This window comes from Eucalyptus grandis, chromosome 6 (assembly GCF_016545825.1).
Source record: "Eucalyptus grandis isolate ANBG69807.140 chromosome 6, ASM1654582v1, whole genome shotgun sequence".
NCBI classification, from domain to species: domain Eukaryota; kingdom Viridiplantae; phylum Streptophyta; class Magnoliopsida; order Myrtales; family Myrtaceae; genus Eucalyptus; species Eucalyptus grandis.
The window spans coordinates 47,964,613-47,978,680 of NC_052617.1; the positions used below are offsets into that span (position 1 = coordinate 47,964,613).

Sequence of the window (14,068 nt, forward strand, 5' to 3'; positions counted from 1 at the left end):
TTGTCCACGTTAGCACCGATTAAGCCACGTCAACCGGTTGGCGTCCGGTCAGCAAAATCCAGCCAAAATTGGCCGAAAATGACTGAATTGACACAACGTAAAAGGGTTTAGGACTAAATTGGTACAAATGCAAAAGGTCTAGAACTTTTTTAACGCTTCTCCCCTCTTTTTTATGCAATTAAGTACCTCAACGACAGCCCTTTTTTTTTTTCTTCCTTCCTTTGCCTTTGAGAGTTGATCCGTGTCGTAGAGAGTTTTTGTTGCTCTGCGGTTACTTTCGAATTCAAAAACGAGGAAAAAGTACTTTTGTAGACGTTGTATATATTGAGTAATTTAGTCATAGTTTAATAGAGTGATGTTACCTTTATAAGGAACTTGTTTTCGAATTTGCAGCTATATCGATTTTGGTTGGAATGCAAAACGTGAATCTTGCATCGGCCTCAATTTTCTCAATCGCCAATGCATGTATTATTGAGGGAATGGGAACTCGCTGTGTACAATATCAGTAAAGTGAGTAAACAGAAACAAACCTTGATAACTAATGGAATGTCATGACTAGACAGTGAACATCTAAGTAGCATTGTTTGCGCTTATTCCAGGCAAGAAAAATAAAAAGAGAAGTAGCATTCTGGGAATGGCAGGCGAGCGATATCGAAGGTGTTCAGTCTCTGACGATAAGTTTATATTTGGACCGACTCTCGGAACGTGTTCACGGTCGACAGTGGCAAGCCCAACACCACCGCAACGTCCTTCTTATTCTCGCTCTCTTCCCTCATAAAAACGCAGTCTGTCGGCAGCAGGTTGCCGGTGCCAAGTTGCCTTGGCCCTCCCCATCCGAAGTCGAAGTCGCCAAAATCCAGCCCCATCCATGAACTTATCAAGAGCGAGCTCATTCGGTAAGGTTCAAACGGGTACTTGTCCATGTAGTCGATCGCCGACCGCACGAAATCCTCGTTCACCCTCTCGATCGCCTTCTTTATTCTTTCGGCAGTGGAAGAGATCGGCTCATCGATCAACTCTCCCGCGGTGCAGACGCAGCAAGGTAAGACCACGGCATTCCCGAAGTATCCGTCGGGCATCTTTAGCATTTTCATCTTCGGTCGGAAGTCGACATATATGAGAAGCTGTGTTAGTTGGTGTGGTTTCATCTTGAGTGCCATGGTTCGAGCCCGCCATACTAGAGCCGAAAGTGCGACAAAGCTGGAGTAGTTGTTCATTACCCGTCCATCGATCGTTGTCATTTTTCTCAGGGTGGCCAGCTTCTCGCCATCAATGTGGAAAGATTTAAACACGATTTGCTCTTTCTCACATAATGCGGTCATGTTTGATATATCACCCACGCGAGCAAAGTCATTGTAGAAATCGCCAATTTGAGGTGGCACCCTTGCTTTTAGAAAGGTTCTATCGTGACAAGGGACGAAGGATAATGGTTTACCTCGTGCTGTCTCAGCCCATGAGTTCATGAAATCAATGGCAGAGATACCATCGGTCATGCAGTGGTTAACTACAACCCCTAAAGTGAAACCTCCACATTTAAACTTTGTTACCTGTTTAAGCAGTATCCATATTTATTAATTTTGCCATATAAAATGCACTGAATGGTAACTTGTATGAATAAATTCTTGCATGGACACTTTTCATCAATCGAATGCATGCACCTTGTATCAAATAAACATCAAATTCCACGAGTCTCATGTTAAATTTTATTGACTAAGTATATAATTAAGCACATTTGGTAACGATTTTGGTTCCCAGGAACATATTCTGATCAAAAATTATTTTTTTTTATTTTGTTTCGGGAACAATTTCTAAGCATTTTAAACCGTTTAGTAATTGTCCAAAATTTCTTATTCTTGAATAGAATTGCATTTGATATCGTGTTCAAAATTTATACTCCAAATCATTTTTTTTAATTTTTAAACAATTTTTTTCTTTTTTCCTTTCTCTCTCTTGTTCTTCTTCTTTAAGTGACCGGTCGCCGATCTGGCGACCAGCCAGACGAGAACTGGTGACCTCACCGGAGCATCGCCAGCTCGGCCGAGCCTCACTGGTGGCCAAGCAGGCCTCGCCAGGGTTGGGCGAGGCCCACCTGGCCACCGGCGAGGCTTGCCCAGCCCCGCCGAGGCTCGGCCTCGCAGGTGGTTGGGCTTGCCTCCAGCAAGCTCGCCAGACCTCACCCTGGCCCGGCGAGCTCGCCGAACCAGTTGCTGATAACTGGCGGTGGTGGGCAACGAGACGGTGGACGGCAATCGCGGGTGATGGTAGATGAAGAAGAAAAAAAGGGAAGAAGAAGAGAAATATGGTCTTGATTCTTAAATTTGTTCCTGGAAACAAGAATCAACTTTTTTTTTTTTTTAATTCTTGATTCTATTCTAAATCTACTTCTAGGAGAAAAAAAAAAAATTTGTTCCAGGGAACAAAAAATTTACCAAACGCGATTCTGTTCCCAAACTGCTCTTAAGAATAAAAAATCATAATCATACACTATTTATATGGTAACAAACAGGCCCTTAGTCTCCCTTAGGTCAAGTCACGGACTACATCTATAATGCAAGTGGAACGTGACATATTCTAATACAATGTGAACTGGGGTCTACCAAAATGCAATCACTTTTATAATGGACGAGAAAGCGAAAGAAAATAGAAGGCGAAGTGTTGCAGATAAAGACAGGAAGAAAGTGTTCACCTGTGCTGTTAGAAGGGGTGCGACTTCCAGCATTTTCTCAGTAGGATCTCTGTAAACAAGCTTCTCTAAGATCTCAGAATCAAGCATCTTTATATCGCCCATATTTTCGATGTCGCAATTGGCCGACGCCTCCACAAACGGCACTCCCAACTTCTTATCACAGTCGACCATCAACTTCCCTAGAGAGTTCTTAGCTAACCTCCCCGTGAGCGGATAATAATGAACCAAAACCTTGGACAGAGCTTGCTTAATCACACCCGCCACGTTCGCGTCGCCCCTGTGGAATGTGTAAAGGGTCGGCACCACGGCTAAAGCCCAACAGTCCATGCTACATAAGAAAAGAGAACCCCCAGGCGTTTCTCCTTCTGGCAGGACCGCGACGGGGAGGGATCTTTCTACTGTCAGGACATCGTCTGCCTTGTTCTCGACGGCCCCCATCGGAGAGCTCCGGCTATCCTGTTCTCTAGCTCTGAAAACAAAAAGGGCGTTTGAAAGTTCATACAAAATTGTTGGACTGATACAACGAAAGATTGCATGAGATTGTTTTTCACTGGCTGAATGAAATGCTTTGGAGGGCAAGCATTGTTGCAGCGTTACAACATGGCGTTGTCCAATGTAGGAAAACCAGGAAACAAATTGTGTGCGTGTGCGTGTGTGTGTGTGAGAGAGAGAGAGAGAGAGAGAGAGAGAGAGATCAGTGATGAATTTACCAGATTGGCTTCTCTCTTCGGATGTTGGGAAGTGGAATCTCCATTGGGCCGTTTAAATAGCCCTGCACGCCGGCCAAAAATTAAAAAAAATTAGACCCGCCCTTTCTGTACATACATGATTTAAGATGAATTTAGGTAGAGATTTATATTTTTTTTTTCTGAATATGAATTTAAAAAATGTTCTCAAAAATGTTATTTCTCACTTTAAAAAAAAGAAGTTAAATGACATTATTTAGTTGTCAATTTTGGAGGAAAATGGTCAAAAAGACATAAATAGAGGGAAAGCAAACAAGGCGGCTTCTCGAATATTGTCGTTTCCTTTGATATATCCTATGGAAACGGTATGCACACATTGCACGCGACCATCCATCTACCTAGGACTTTCTTCGTGACTCAACATATAGTTTGGTCGGATCGAATTATTTACGCTCACATGGAGCCACTCGGTGATGTAGACATTGGCGGCAACATGCACAGGGTGGCGATATTCCTCATAAAATAGAACAGTAGCAATTAACATCTGGTGCAGGCCCCCGGGAAAAAAGATAGTAGTGTTCTCCAAAAGAGACGAAACATCTTCCCATGATACGCGTCGATCACCAACCCTCACGTCCAATCTTTTACCAAACCATAGAGGAGAAAAAAAAAAGGAGGAGAAAACAGGGGTTGGGCAGACGTTGACGTCCACAAGGCTTGGGCGAATAATGCTAGGGGTGCGCTTTAACACGATAAGATCGAGAGGGTGAATGAGGACGATTACATGGACAACTGTTGGGTTGGTGGCGCCGGCAACCTGATATCGATAGGTTGTAGCGTGTTTACGGGGGAAGGGAGAGAGAATAAAGAAGGACGTTGTGGTGGTGTTGGGTTTGCTACTTTCGGGCGCGAACACATTCTGGTGGTGTTGGGTTTGCTACTTTCGGGCGCGAACACATTCCGATAGTAATAGGCAACCCTGATATTGACGGGTTATAGCGTGTTTATGAGGGAAGGGAAGAGAGAACAAAGAAAGACATTGCGGTGGTGTTGGGTTTTGCCACTTTCGGGCGCGGACATGTTTGGATAGTAACTTATGACCAGCGATCGAGCGCCTTCTTAGAGAGCGCGCCAATCATTCCCATGATGCTAAGAGTGTATGATTGCGAGAAATGGCATATGAGGGTCAACGTTCCCCCCAATCCTTCGTTTTCCTTTTTCTTTTTCTCAGTGGTTTGGTACGAGATTAGACGTGAAGGTTGGTGATTGACGTGCATAATAGGAACTCGTTTTGTCTCTTATTATCATTTTTCCCGTGGTCAACCTTAATGTTAATTGCTGGTATCGCAATTATTGCCCCCCCGTGATGATTGTCTACCTTCACCGAATGGTGCCTGCGAAAGTAAGTAATCCAACCCGAATAAACTATGTTGATACCCAAAGAATATCCTAGGTAAAAACGTAACCAGTGCGCAAAAGGAGGATATTATCATGAAATTATGCATACCCTTCTAGAAAATATATTGGAAAATATGGTTTCGAATTGAATAAAACAATGAAGTCAAATTTTGAGACATAATATTACGTTCTTTAAGGATTTATTTGTCCATAATCACTAACAAATATCCTTTTGGATACAACAAAATCTTAATTGAAAATACTAATTAACAATTCTAATATTTATTCAATGTCTTTCAAGGAAAATAATTGAAATGATGACTTTAGTTTTGGAAAGAAGACCCGAAAAAACTTATTAATCTCATTCAATCCAAAACTAGCATATTTATATCGATTTTAATGAACAAAGACAACTCTTTAGAAAATGTTGCAAGGTGAACAAAGGCAACCATTTAGGAAAGATTGAAAGTGAACAAATGCAACTCTTCAAAGGATTGCAAAGTAAACAAATATATTTTAAAGACATATATAAAATTCGGAATAAAATAATAATAAATAATAAATAAAATTTCAAATTTCATAATTTCCAAAAATAGTGAATGAACAAATATAACGTTTCGACTAATAAATTTTAACGAGATAAACTGGATGAAACAAAAATAAAAGTAATGAATATGAGATTAATGCTAATTAAACTGCACCAAATTCGTGCACTGGGCGAGTATTGTGAGATTTAACTCACATCCCAATCTTTCATTTGAACAAATTAGAAAATGTTCATATTTATGAAGTGACCCATCTCCTCTTAATTATTTTATGTGAGACGAGGAAAAACATATTTTATTACAAATAAACAATTGAGAAAATATGCTTTAGCATCTTACGTTACTTGATAAGAGGTTTACATACTTTTCATACGGTTGCGGTCTCTCTCTTTTCCAGAACAGCTGACACCAACTTCACAGAATCTTCAATAATTGTCTTAAAAGAAATGATAGAATTTGAGAAGCCCTCCCGTTTGCTGTCACTCTATTTCTGATGTTACTCTCTGAGAATCGATGCGACCTACTCACGTGAGATCTGCACCAAGTTCCCATGCATCTGAGTCAGACGGCACGACGATCACTATAAAGGCACATGCTTGGCGAATTTGAAATGGTTCGATCGATCAAGTTCACGGTCAGAGTACGTCTTTTATATGAGCGAGGTTAGGAGCTCGAGCTTACGTGCTGAGAGTCCCACATACCCTCCCCAAGTAATCGATCAGGAGAGGCGTGTATGCACCTCCCCTCGCCTGGAATGCTCCCCACGTCTTACTAACTTACATATTTAATAAATAGTAGATGCATATACATTCGAATAAAAAAAATAGAAAGACTCAATAACACGACTGTATAAAAAATAATAGTTGACTTCGAAGTGAGAAAGCAAGAAATCGGACTGAGATGATGAAGTGAAATTTGACTTTGCTATGGAACGAAGTGATAATTTAACCTGATAACGATGTTGACAACGGATCAACACGAAATGTAAGGACAAATTAGTTATGCTACTTGGCCTACTTGCAAGTTGTTGACATCAAATAAACATGTCCGTAAATAAAGAAGAATGCGGGTAAGTTCTATTCTCTTGGTATTCTAAATTAAGCATCGGGGTTGTTAGCAACCTTATGTATAGATCTTCGGTGGAATGCAAAAATATAGAGAAATAGAGTTCGGTTTTCAATATCATCAATAGTAATGGGAAAATCACCATTTCAATTTTAAATTTATTATACGGAGTTCGATTTTCAGTATTGTTAGCGATTTCCAGCCAATTAGCAAGAATGACTAAATTAACAAATCATTAAAGTTTTAGGATGACATAATTAAAAAGTTTAAAATTAAAGTAGTATAGATAAAATGTTTATAATTGAATTGAGCATTATATAATAAGTTAGGATTGGACCATTTTCCTGGTGGATAAGGCGAAAGTCTCTCCAATTCTTTCACCTTTTTACAATAATGAAATTAGAATCCTTGATAAATTTTCCTTACTCATTTGATTTTTGAGTAGGGTAGCGGATCCTCATACTCGTCATGTCACATGCCGACCGACCACAAACCCAATAGGAGCGTGAGTTAATTTGCTCATTGAGTATGGCGATGCAATAAGAGATACGGTGATGCTCGAAAGTTCCAATTGCAGGCCTTCTTACATTATAAAAATTTGAGTGTTCTCTCGGTCTACGGAGAGTTTGAGCTAGCCTCACCTCTTCTCACTCTCTTATTCATTTTGTTTGTGCTTTTTTTTTCGCTTCTCTTTTGATCTAGATCTAGAAGTTCTCTTCTTCCAATATAAATCTAGTTCTAAGAGTTTGAACTTTAATGTAGTTCTAAATTTGGAAGCTATTTTCTCTCTCATTCTAGATCTAGGAGTTTAATAAATATGCTTTTGAGGATTCAATACCTTGTGCTTTATTTGTATATAGTGCCTTTATCTCCAACTTCAATAATGATTGTAGAAGTTCTAGCGTATCGCTAAATCATGAAGATTTGCTCTTAGAAATGTTTGATACGTGTTGATTCAACTTGTTTTGGCTATCTTTGTACAAAGATGGTATAGAGAAAGTCAAACCTAGACATGCACGCACCACTAACTGGCAACGTCATAGTTATTGGAGAAGTTGTGCATTCTCATCATTGATGAAAATACAAGATCCAATGATCAGCCGCCACTTATTTTGCTCAATAGATCCATTCTTGTGGCACAAGCGTATGCTTGACTTTGCTAATACTCTGTTGATCTTCTTAGTTTTTTGGATTTTGCTTTGTTTTGCATCATTATAGATTTTGCTTTGTTTTGATTTGCTTTGCTATAAAGTTTATGCATTTCATATGTATCATTTTTAGTAATAAATACAATTTTCTTTCGACTAAAAAAATTATTAAAAATTGTCTGTTGACCTTATAATTGTGTGTTGCACATCACGCGTACTTTCTTTTTCGCTCAGCCGCGGCAATGCGTCAATGAAAATAAATTCAGGTAGTACAAATTGAGTGACTGGGAATTTAACTCCTGTCCTCGTTAGGAGCACAATTCAAATTTTGCGACATGAGACAACCAGGCAAATCCAATCTTTGGCAACTTATTTTTGAGCCCGAGGTTAACACCATCGAATTATTATCCCACTTTGGCCCCCACCAATTAGTTTAATATCCTTTTTTTGGTATGAAAAGGCTTAATACAAAAATTCGACGTCCTAAATTTATCATCCCTTATTTATCACTTAATAAAACATGAAGTAACTTTGTAAGAAATAATAAAGGACAAACTAGTATTTAAGCGCTTGTCAATTCTAAAATTAGCAAACTAGTGAATAGAGCGATTTCTTTCTAAAAAATTATGTTGCACTATAAACTCAAAGTGAAAGCGCAACAATCTTCTGACTTTTTAAAGCAAAGTAGGGTCAACATTATCAATCATAAGCTATGGAAAAAGATCGATGATGGCTTTAAAGCCAATCCCAACTATGATTTTATAAAATCCAAATTGATTTGTGAAGTTGAGTCCTGACCATAAAGCCTAAAGTTCCACTTGTGTCGACGAACATATTCTTACAAATGTAGCAAAGCCATCAATTCAGTCACCCCCTTTGTTTCTAAATTGATTTACAAAAGTCCTGAGTTGCCTTTAAAGCGCAATCAATATTCACTTTAATCCACTCAGACGGTGGAGAATCTATCTCACCAAAATTGAAGAAGTGCATGATCCACTTAACATCGAATTATCCACAATTTGATGTTTTAATTATTTTCTCTGTGCATGACTGAATTACTTGTACCGAGTTCAAAGGGAAAACAAAGTAATCCTAAAAAAGTGACTTGTTTCTCCATTGCCAAATATGCCATACACCTACTCCAAAAATTATACTATATTCTTGATGAAAGTTCAATCGCTCCTTATTAGTGAGACCTGGATTCAACCACCAACACAAATTCATTAAGAATAATTCTCCCACATATTGCCATGGGACAAACTCAAGCCATATCTTATGGACAATTGAACAATCCCTTAGAACATGTAAAGTTGTTTCCACATGAACTCACATCTCAAATAATAAGAATTTTCTCGCAAGTTGCAAGATGTCTTCAATTCATTAGTCAACAATCACTTATGAATAGCTAACCAGAAGAAAGTTTTAATACGCTAAGATCCCTTCCACTTCCAAATTGTGGACCATATATTGTTAGATTCTTGATCGCCTACCCATTAATTACCTTGCATGCTGATTTAACGGTGATAGTTTTATTTTTCATGATCCCGTTTTTCTCTTTATCAATTCTATCAAGCTATCGATTCATTGATGCGAACATAGTTTTAACATGTTTGCGTCGCGACCTATCCCTTAGGGAAGGGAATAGGTATAGAGATATTACTTAAAGGACGCGCCTATAGCCCATGATTAAGCACGGGCTCTCTCAAACTCATACTTCGTGCGACATTGGGGTGTTCCTAAGAATTTTGTAATAGCGAGTCATCATTGGCTTATTGAGATCGGCTATGAACCAAATGAGGCATGAGAGCATCCCTCACTTCCTACGTTACCATAAAATTTAATATCAGGAACTTGATTACACTAATTAATCAATTAGTGACATTATGGTACCTAATCTTGTTCATTTAAAAAAAAATTGTCAAGTAGTTTGGATTAATTTTAGACCTATTTACTAATATGAGGTGATCATGCGGATGCGTAATCATTAACGTAACAAACAATAACTAAGGAAGGCATTGAATAAATTGTAGGGAAAAGAAGCATCTAACGACTAAGAGACAATTAAGTGTCAATCCTAACTAAGCTAAAGGGAAGTCATCAACCTACAGAAGTACGCAATCAAGGACATTCATCTCCAAGGACAAATGAAACCCCAAGATAGGACCTTAAGAGCTTGGTCAATCTTGAGCATAATTCTAAATTGAAAGGCTTCCACTTTATAAAAGAAAATAACTCAAAAGATTAATTTAAACCTCTTCGAGGAATTCTTTAATTTTAAATTTTTTAGATTTTTTTTGGATTTTGCAAAGATTAAATTTTCGAATTCCAAGAAACTCTGAATTTTTAATCTTTTTGTATTTTTTTCCCTTTTTTATTATTTTTGTAAGGGAAAATATCAAATAAGGACCTAAAGTGAGCCTATTTTTTCAAATAAGGATCCGAAGTGACCGTTATCCTAAATAAGGACCCGAAGTGGCTAACAAATTTCAAATAAGAACCTGAATTTGTTGGCTGGCCAAAATGTTCACTGGCTGGTGAGAGTGTGACATTTCTGGTGGCTGGAATATGGGCAATTTTGTCCAAAAAAAAAAGAGAGAAATTAACAAACCCTAAAAACCACCCCCAAACTCTTCACGTTCTTTTGACCTAAAAAGAAAAACTCTTCACGTTCTCACATTTTTCTTCTTCTGCTCTTCATCTTCTCCGTTCTTTGTCTTCTCTCGCTTGGAGCACGAAAATTTTCTGTTAATGGAACACGAATTGAAACACAATAGGAAACCCCTACTTTCGTTTCTTTCCAACGAAAAAGACAAATATTGAGTAAAGCCACATTTTCGTTATTGAGACACTCGTGTGTAACACGGGGGCCTCGATTCTTCATTATCTTTTCCTAGGTTCGCCATACACTTTGATTCGCACTCTCGTTCAACCGAGGTCAGTTTCGTTCAAATTGAGAAAGAGAGAGGGAGGGAGGGAGGAACGGCACGTACCTTTGGAACTCAGGGAGATAGGGATCATGCTCCATCAACAAAGAATTTGAGTTCTCCAAACGAGAGGGGACAAAGAACGTAAAAGATGAAGAGCGGAAGAAGAAGAACGTGAAGAGTTTGGGGGTTTTGTTTTTAGGGTTTGTTAATTCTATCTATAATTTTTTGGGACAAAATTGCCCATATTCAGGCCACCGGAGATGTCACACGCCCGGTTGGTGGGTTGTGTCCTTATTTGAGACTTGTTAACAATTTCGAGTCTTTATTTGGAATAATGGTCACTTCGGGTCTTTATTTGAGAAAGTAGGCCACTTTGGTATTTTCCATTTTTCTAATTACTACTGAAATTTTTAGACACTTTTTGAATTTTTTGAAATTTTCTGAAATTTTTGAATTTTTCTTTTTATATTTTTTAAAATTTCTTTAAAAAAATCTAATTTTTAATTTTTTTGAAGTTTTTCGAATTTACTGAATTTTTTTGAATTTTTATTTAATTTTCGATTTTTTTATAATTTTTATAATTTTATAATTTTTTGATTTTTTGAATATATTTTATAATTAATATTACTATATTCAGGAAAATGGGTTCGGGCGGGGTACACCCGATCCAGCTCGTTGACCCGATCTGACGACCCGGAGCCACCTAATTAAAACTATTTCTTAAAACCTTTTTGTTTTTATTTTGTTATATGTTAATAATTTAATTGATTTTTAATTGATTTTCTTTTCTTTTTCTTTTATTTTCTTCCTCCCCTTTGGTCTTCGTCTCTTTCGTACATCCCCTCTGGACGCCCGAAGCCTCCTCTTCCCAAAACATGGCCTCACCGAAACTCACCAAACACGACATGGCCCGAAACAACCGACAACTCTTCCACCGCCAAACCACTGCTGGCCACTAGTTGGCCGGAGGTCATCACCGTTGCAGGAATACTTCCGGCGAAAGATTAGATTTTTGAGCCTTAGACTCCCGTATGAGCAAACAACACGATGGAAGGGACTAAAATTCGAATAAAGACGACACCACAGAAACGAACCTCGCGAAAGCCATTTCCAAATCTCGCTTTGACATTTCATCAAACACATAGAATGCACTGGTTAGAGGGAGGACCTAGGCTTATCCGGGGCTATTGTTCGGACCAAGCAATGATCATTGACACACAAGCAACATTCCAGACCAACTTAGAGATCGATCACATCAAATTTAACATTGGTATCAACTCAAAGATGATAAGGCTCGGGCAGGACCAACTAAGAATATGTGGACTTCATTCAAGCATCCATATAAACAGTTGGCGTGCGCGACTCGAACGAGAGATTTCTGATGTGATCGAAACTCAAACATAGCCCTAAGGTCCTACTGAAGCATACCAAAGTGCACAACGAAGGACCAATGGGACCCAAACTCTCGCGAACTAGTCGGTCGCGAGCTCCGACTCGATGCCTCCCCAAAGCGGGGCACCGATGGTTCGGAAGACCTACCTGGTTCGGACGGTGAGCAACGGGCGAACCTCAGGCGACGGCGAGAAGTTCTCTCAATCTCACTCTCTCCTCCTAGCTCGCCTTTCAAATCTCTCTATCAGCGCAAACCTACAGAAAAAAGAAAAAAAGAAAAAAAAGAAACCCCCCATCTCTCTCTCGTGAACTCTCACCGAAGACCTCCCCCGAACCCACTCTCCCTCTCTCGCTTTTAAGCTCGGCCAGCAAGCGCACATGGCTCCTGCCACGGCCAGCTGCCTTGCCGGCCTAGCTCCGACCCTGGGATCATGCTATGTGATCTGCTGCCTCCCTTGCTCCGTCGCGATCCTCTGTCTCCTATGGCTCGTGCTTTGCTTATCCTTCTTTCTACAGAGAGCGGGAGGGCGGGAGAGAGGAAGGGGGGAAATGAAGGAGGCTGGGCTAGGCCCAAGTCAATGGAAACGGATAAAGAGAAAAGGAAAGAAGTCGGGCTGGGCTAGCCTCAGCCCGGCCTCGCTTGTTTCCTTTGCTTTTTTTTTTTTTTTAATATAATAGTAGTTCTCTTAATTAACTTTCTATTTTCTTTTAACAAGAAAGCTCTATTACTATTAATGCAAATGTTCCTAATGTCTATATGCATGCAATTTAATGGAAATTATTTTTGTTAGGGTTTAAAATTTAATCCCTAATTTTTCACACGATTAAGTTTTAAATAAGGTGGTAAAATTTAGGTGTTAACATTTAGTGATAGAGAAAAAATGAGTGGAGCAGTCTAATCTAATTGAATATCTTCTATACAAGTTGAGATTTTCTCCAATGAGATTATTTTTCCTAGGCTTTTGTTTTAGCCTTAAAGGCGAGAGACATGGAAAAACGAAGCCACATTGGGTTGAATGTATGGTAGTGCAACCCACTGGGGTCATCGTCAAAGATGTGCAACACAGACTCACATTTTATTTGGAAAAGCGGCCCGGTATTTCTTCACTTTCACGTGTTTCTACATTTATTTTCGAAATAATTACATAAAAAACTTTTGAACTTTGACCCATGAAATTTTAATTTATTTTATGTGATCCCTAAACTTTTAGTAAATGTACAATTTAGTTCCTGAACTAAATGAAGATATATAATATTATCTTCCATTAATTCAAGTAATTGAATAAGTTTCTACTCCGATAAATTTGGACAATTGACCAGAATAAAATAAAATAACGCTACACGTGAATTATTCATGTAAGATATTCAACTCAAATTAGTAATAACATGGATAACCTATTTTTCCAAATACAACACATTAAAAGGATTATTATATTCTAATTTGATCGAAAATCTTACGTGGATAATTCAAGTGTAACATTTTTTTTTGTCCACCATTTAGACATATACCGAATGGAAAGCCAAATTAGGTAATTCTCAATTGAAGGATAACATGAAACGTTTTCATAAAATGTTGGACTAAATTTTCAAAAAATTTACAAATCGCATTGAATAAATTAAAAGTTTGGGAACGATATTGTACATTAGGCTAAAGTTCGAGGGCTTTATAAAACAAATTAAAAGTTCATGGATGATTGCATATTAAATCAAAGTTCTTGACCATTTATGTCATTTTCTTTTTATTTTCATCAAAATTCTTGGATATATATTTCTTGCATGTCCGAAATTGAACTTTCATGTGTTACTAATTTTTGTCATAGCTATTTATTTTTGGCGATTGCGTTTGTTGTTCGTCTAGATAGTTTTAATTTATCGATCAGTTTTAATTTATCGATCTCATTTTTATTTAAATATTCAAAATTACAAAGTGCCGTGACAAGATCTCAGTTCACAATCTTCATTTCCTAATTTGCAAAATGGACAGCTCATATATGGGCGGATCCGCGGCTAAAGCTACAATTCTTAAGCCAGCCCATTACTCGTCTAGACAAATGGACTTTACAATGCTTTGAATTAAATACGAACTGGTATCTAACGAGGCAATCGCTGATATGTTGTGGCTCATTTGGAAGGAGCGAAACACCTTCATCTTTGGCCCCACGACCTGTTCAGAGCAGAATTATCGACCTCGCAGTGACAGAGCACGCGAGTTTCGTAAGAT

General features: G+C 38.4%; 1 protein-coding gene across 1 annotated transcript; it reads right to left on the reverse strand.

Annotated features, from left to right (window-relative positions):
- Positions 1-444: 444 nt before the first annotated feature.
- On the reverse strand, positions 445-3,509 carry LOC104450365 (omega-hydroxypalmitate O-feruloyl transferase). The gene is made up of 3 exons (XM_010064886.3): positions 3,397-3,509; positions 2,687-3,155; positions 445-1,547 (listed from the first exon to the last, which is right to left on the reverse strand). The coding sequence occupies exons 2-3, from the start codon at positions 3,122-3,124 to the stop codon at positions 681-683; spliced, it is 1,305 nt and encodes a 434-aa protein (XP_010063188.2). The 5' UTR covers positions 3,125-3,155; positions 3,397-3,509; the 3' UTR covers positions 445-680.
- Between the last annotated feature and the right edge of the window lie 10,559 nt (positions 3,510-14,068).

Bases quoted from the DNA above. Each gene is read 5' to 3' on its own strand.
- LOC104450365 (XM_010064886.3), bottom strand. From the start codon at position 3,124: ATGGGGGCCGTCGAGAACAAGGCAGACGATGTCCTGACAGTAGAAAGA. The intron at 1,548-2,686 runs GTGAACACTTTC...CTGCTTAAACAG, and splicing joins CACCCCTTCTAACAGCACAG to GTAACAAAGTTTAAATGTGG.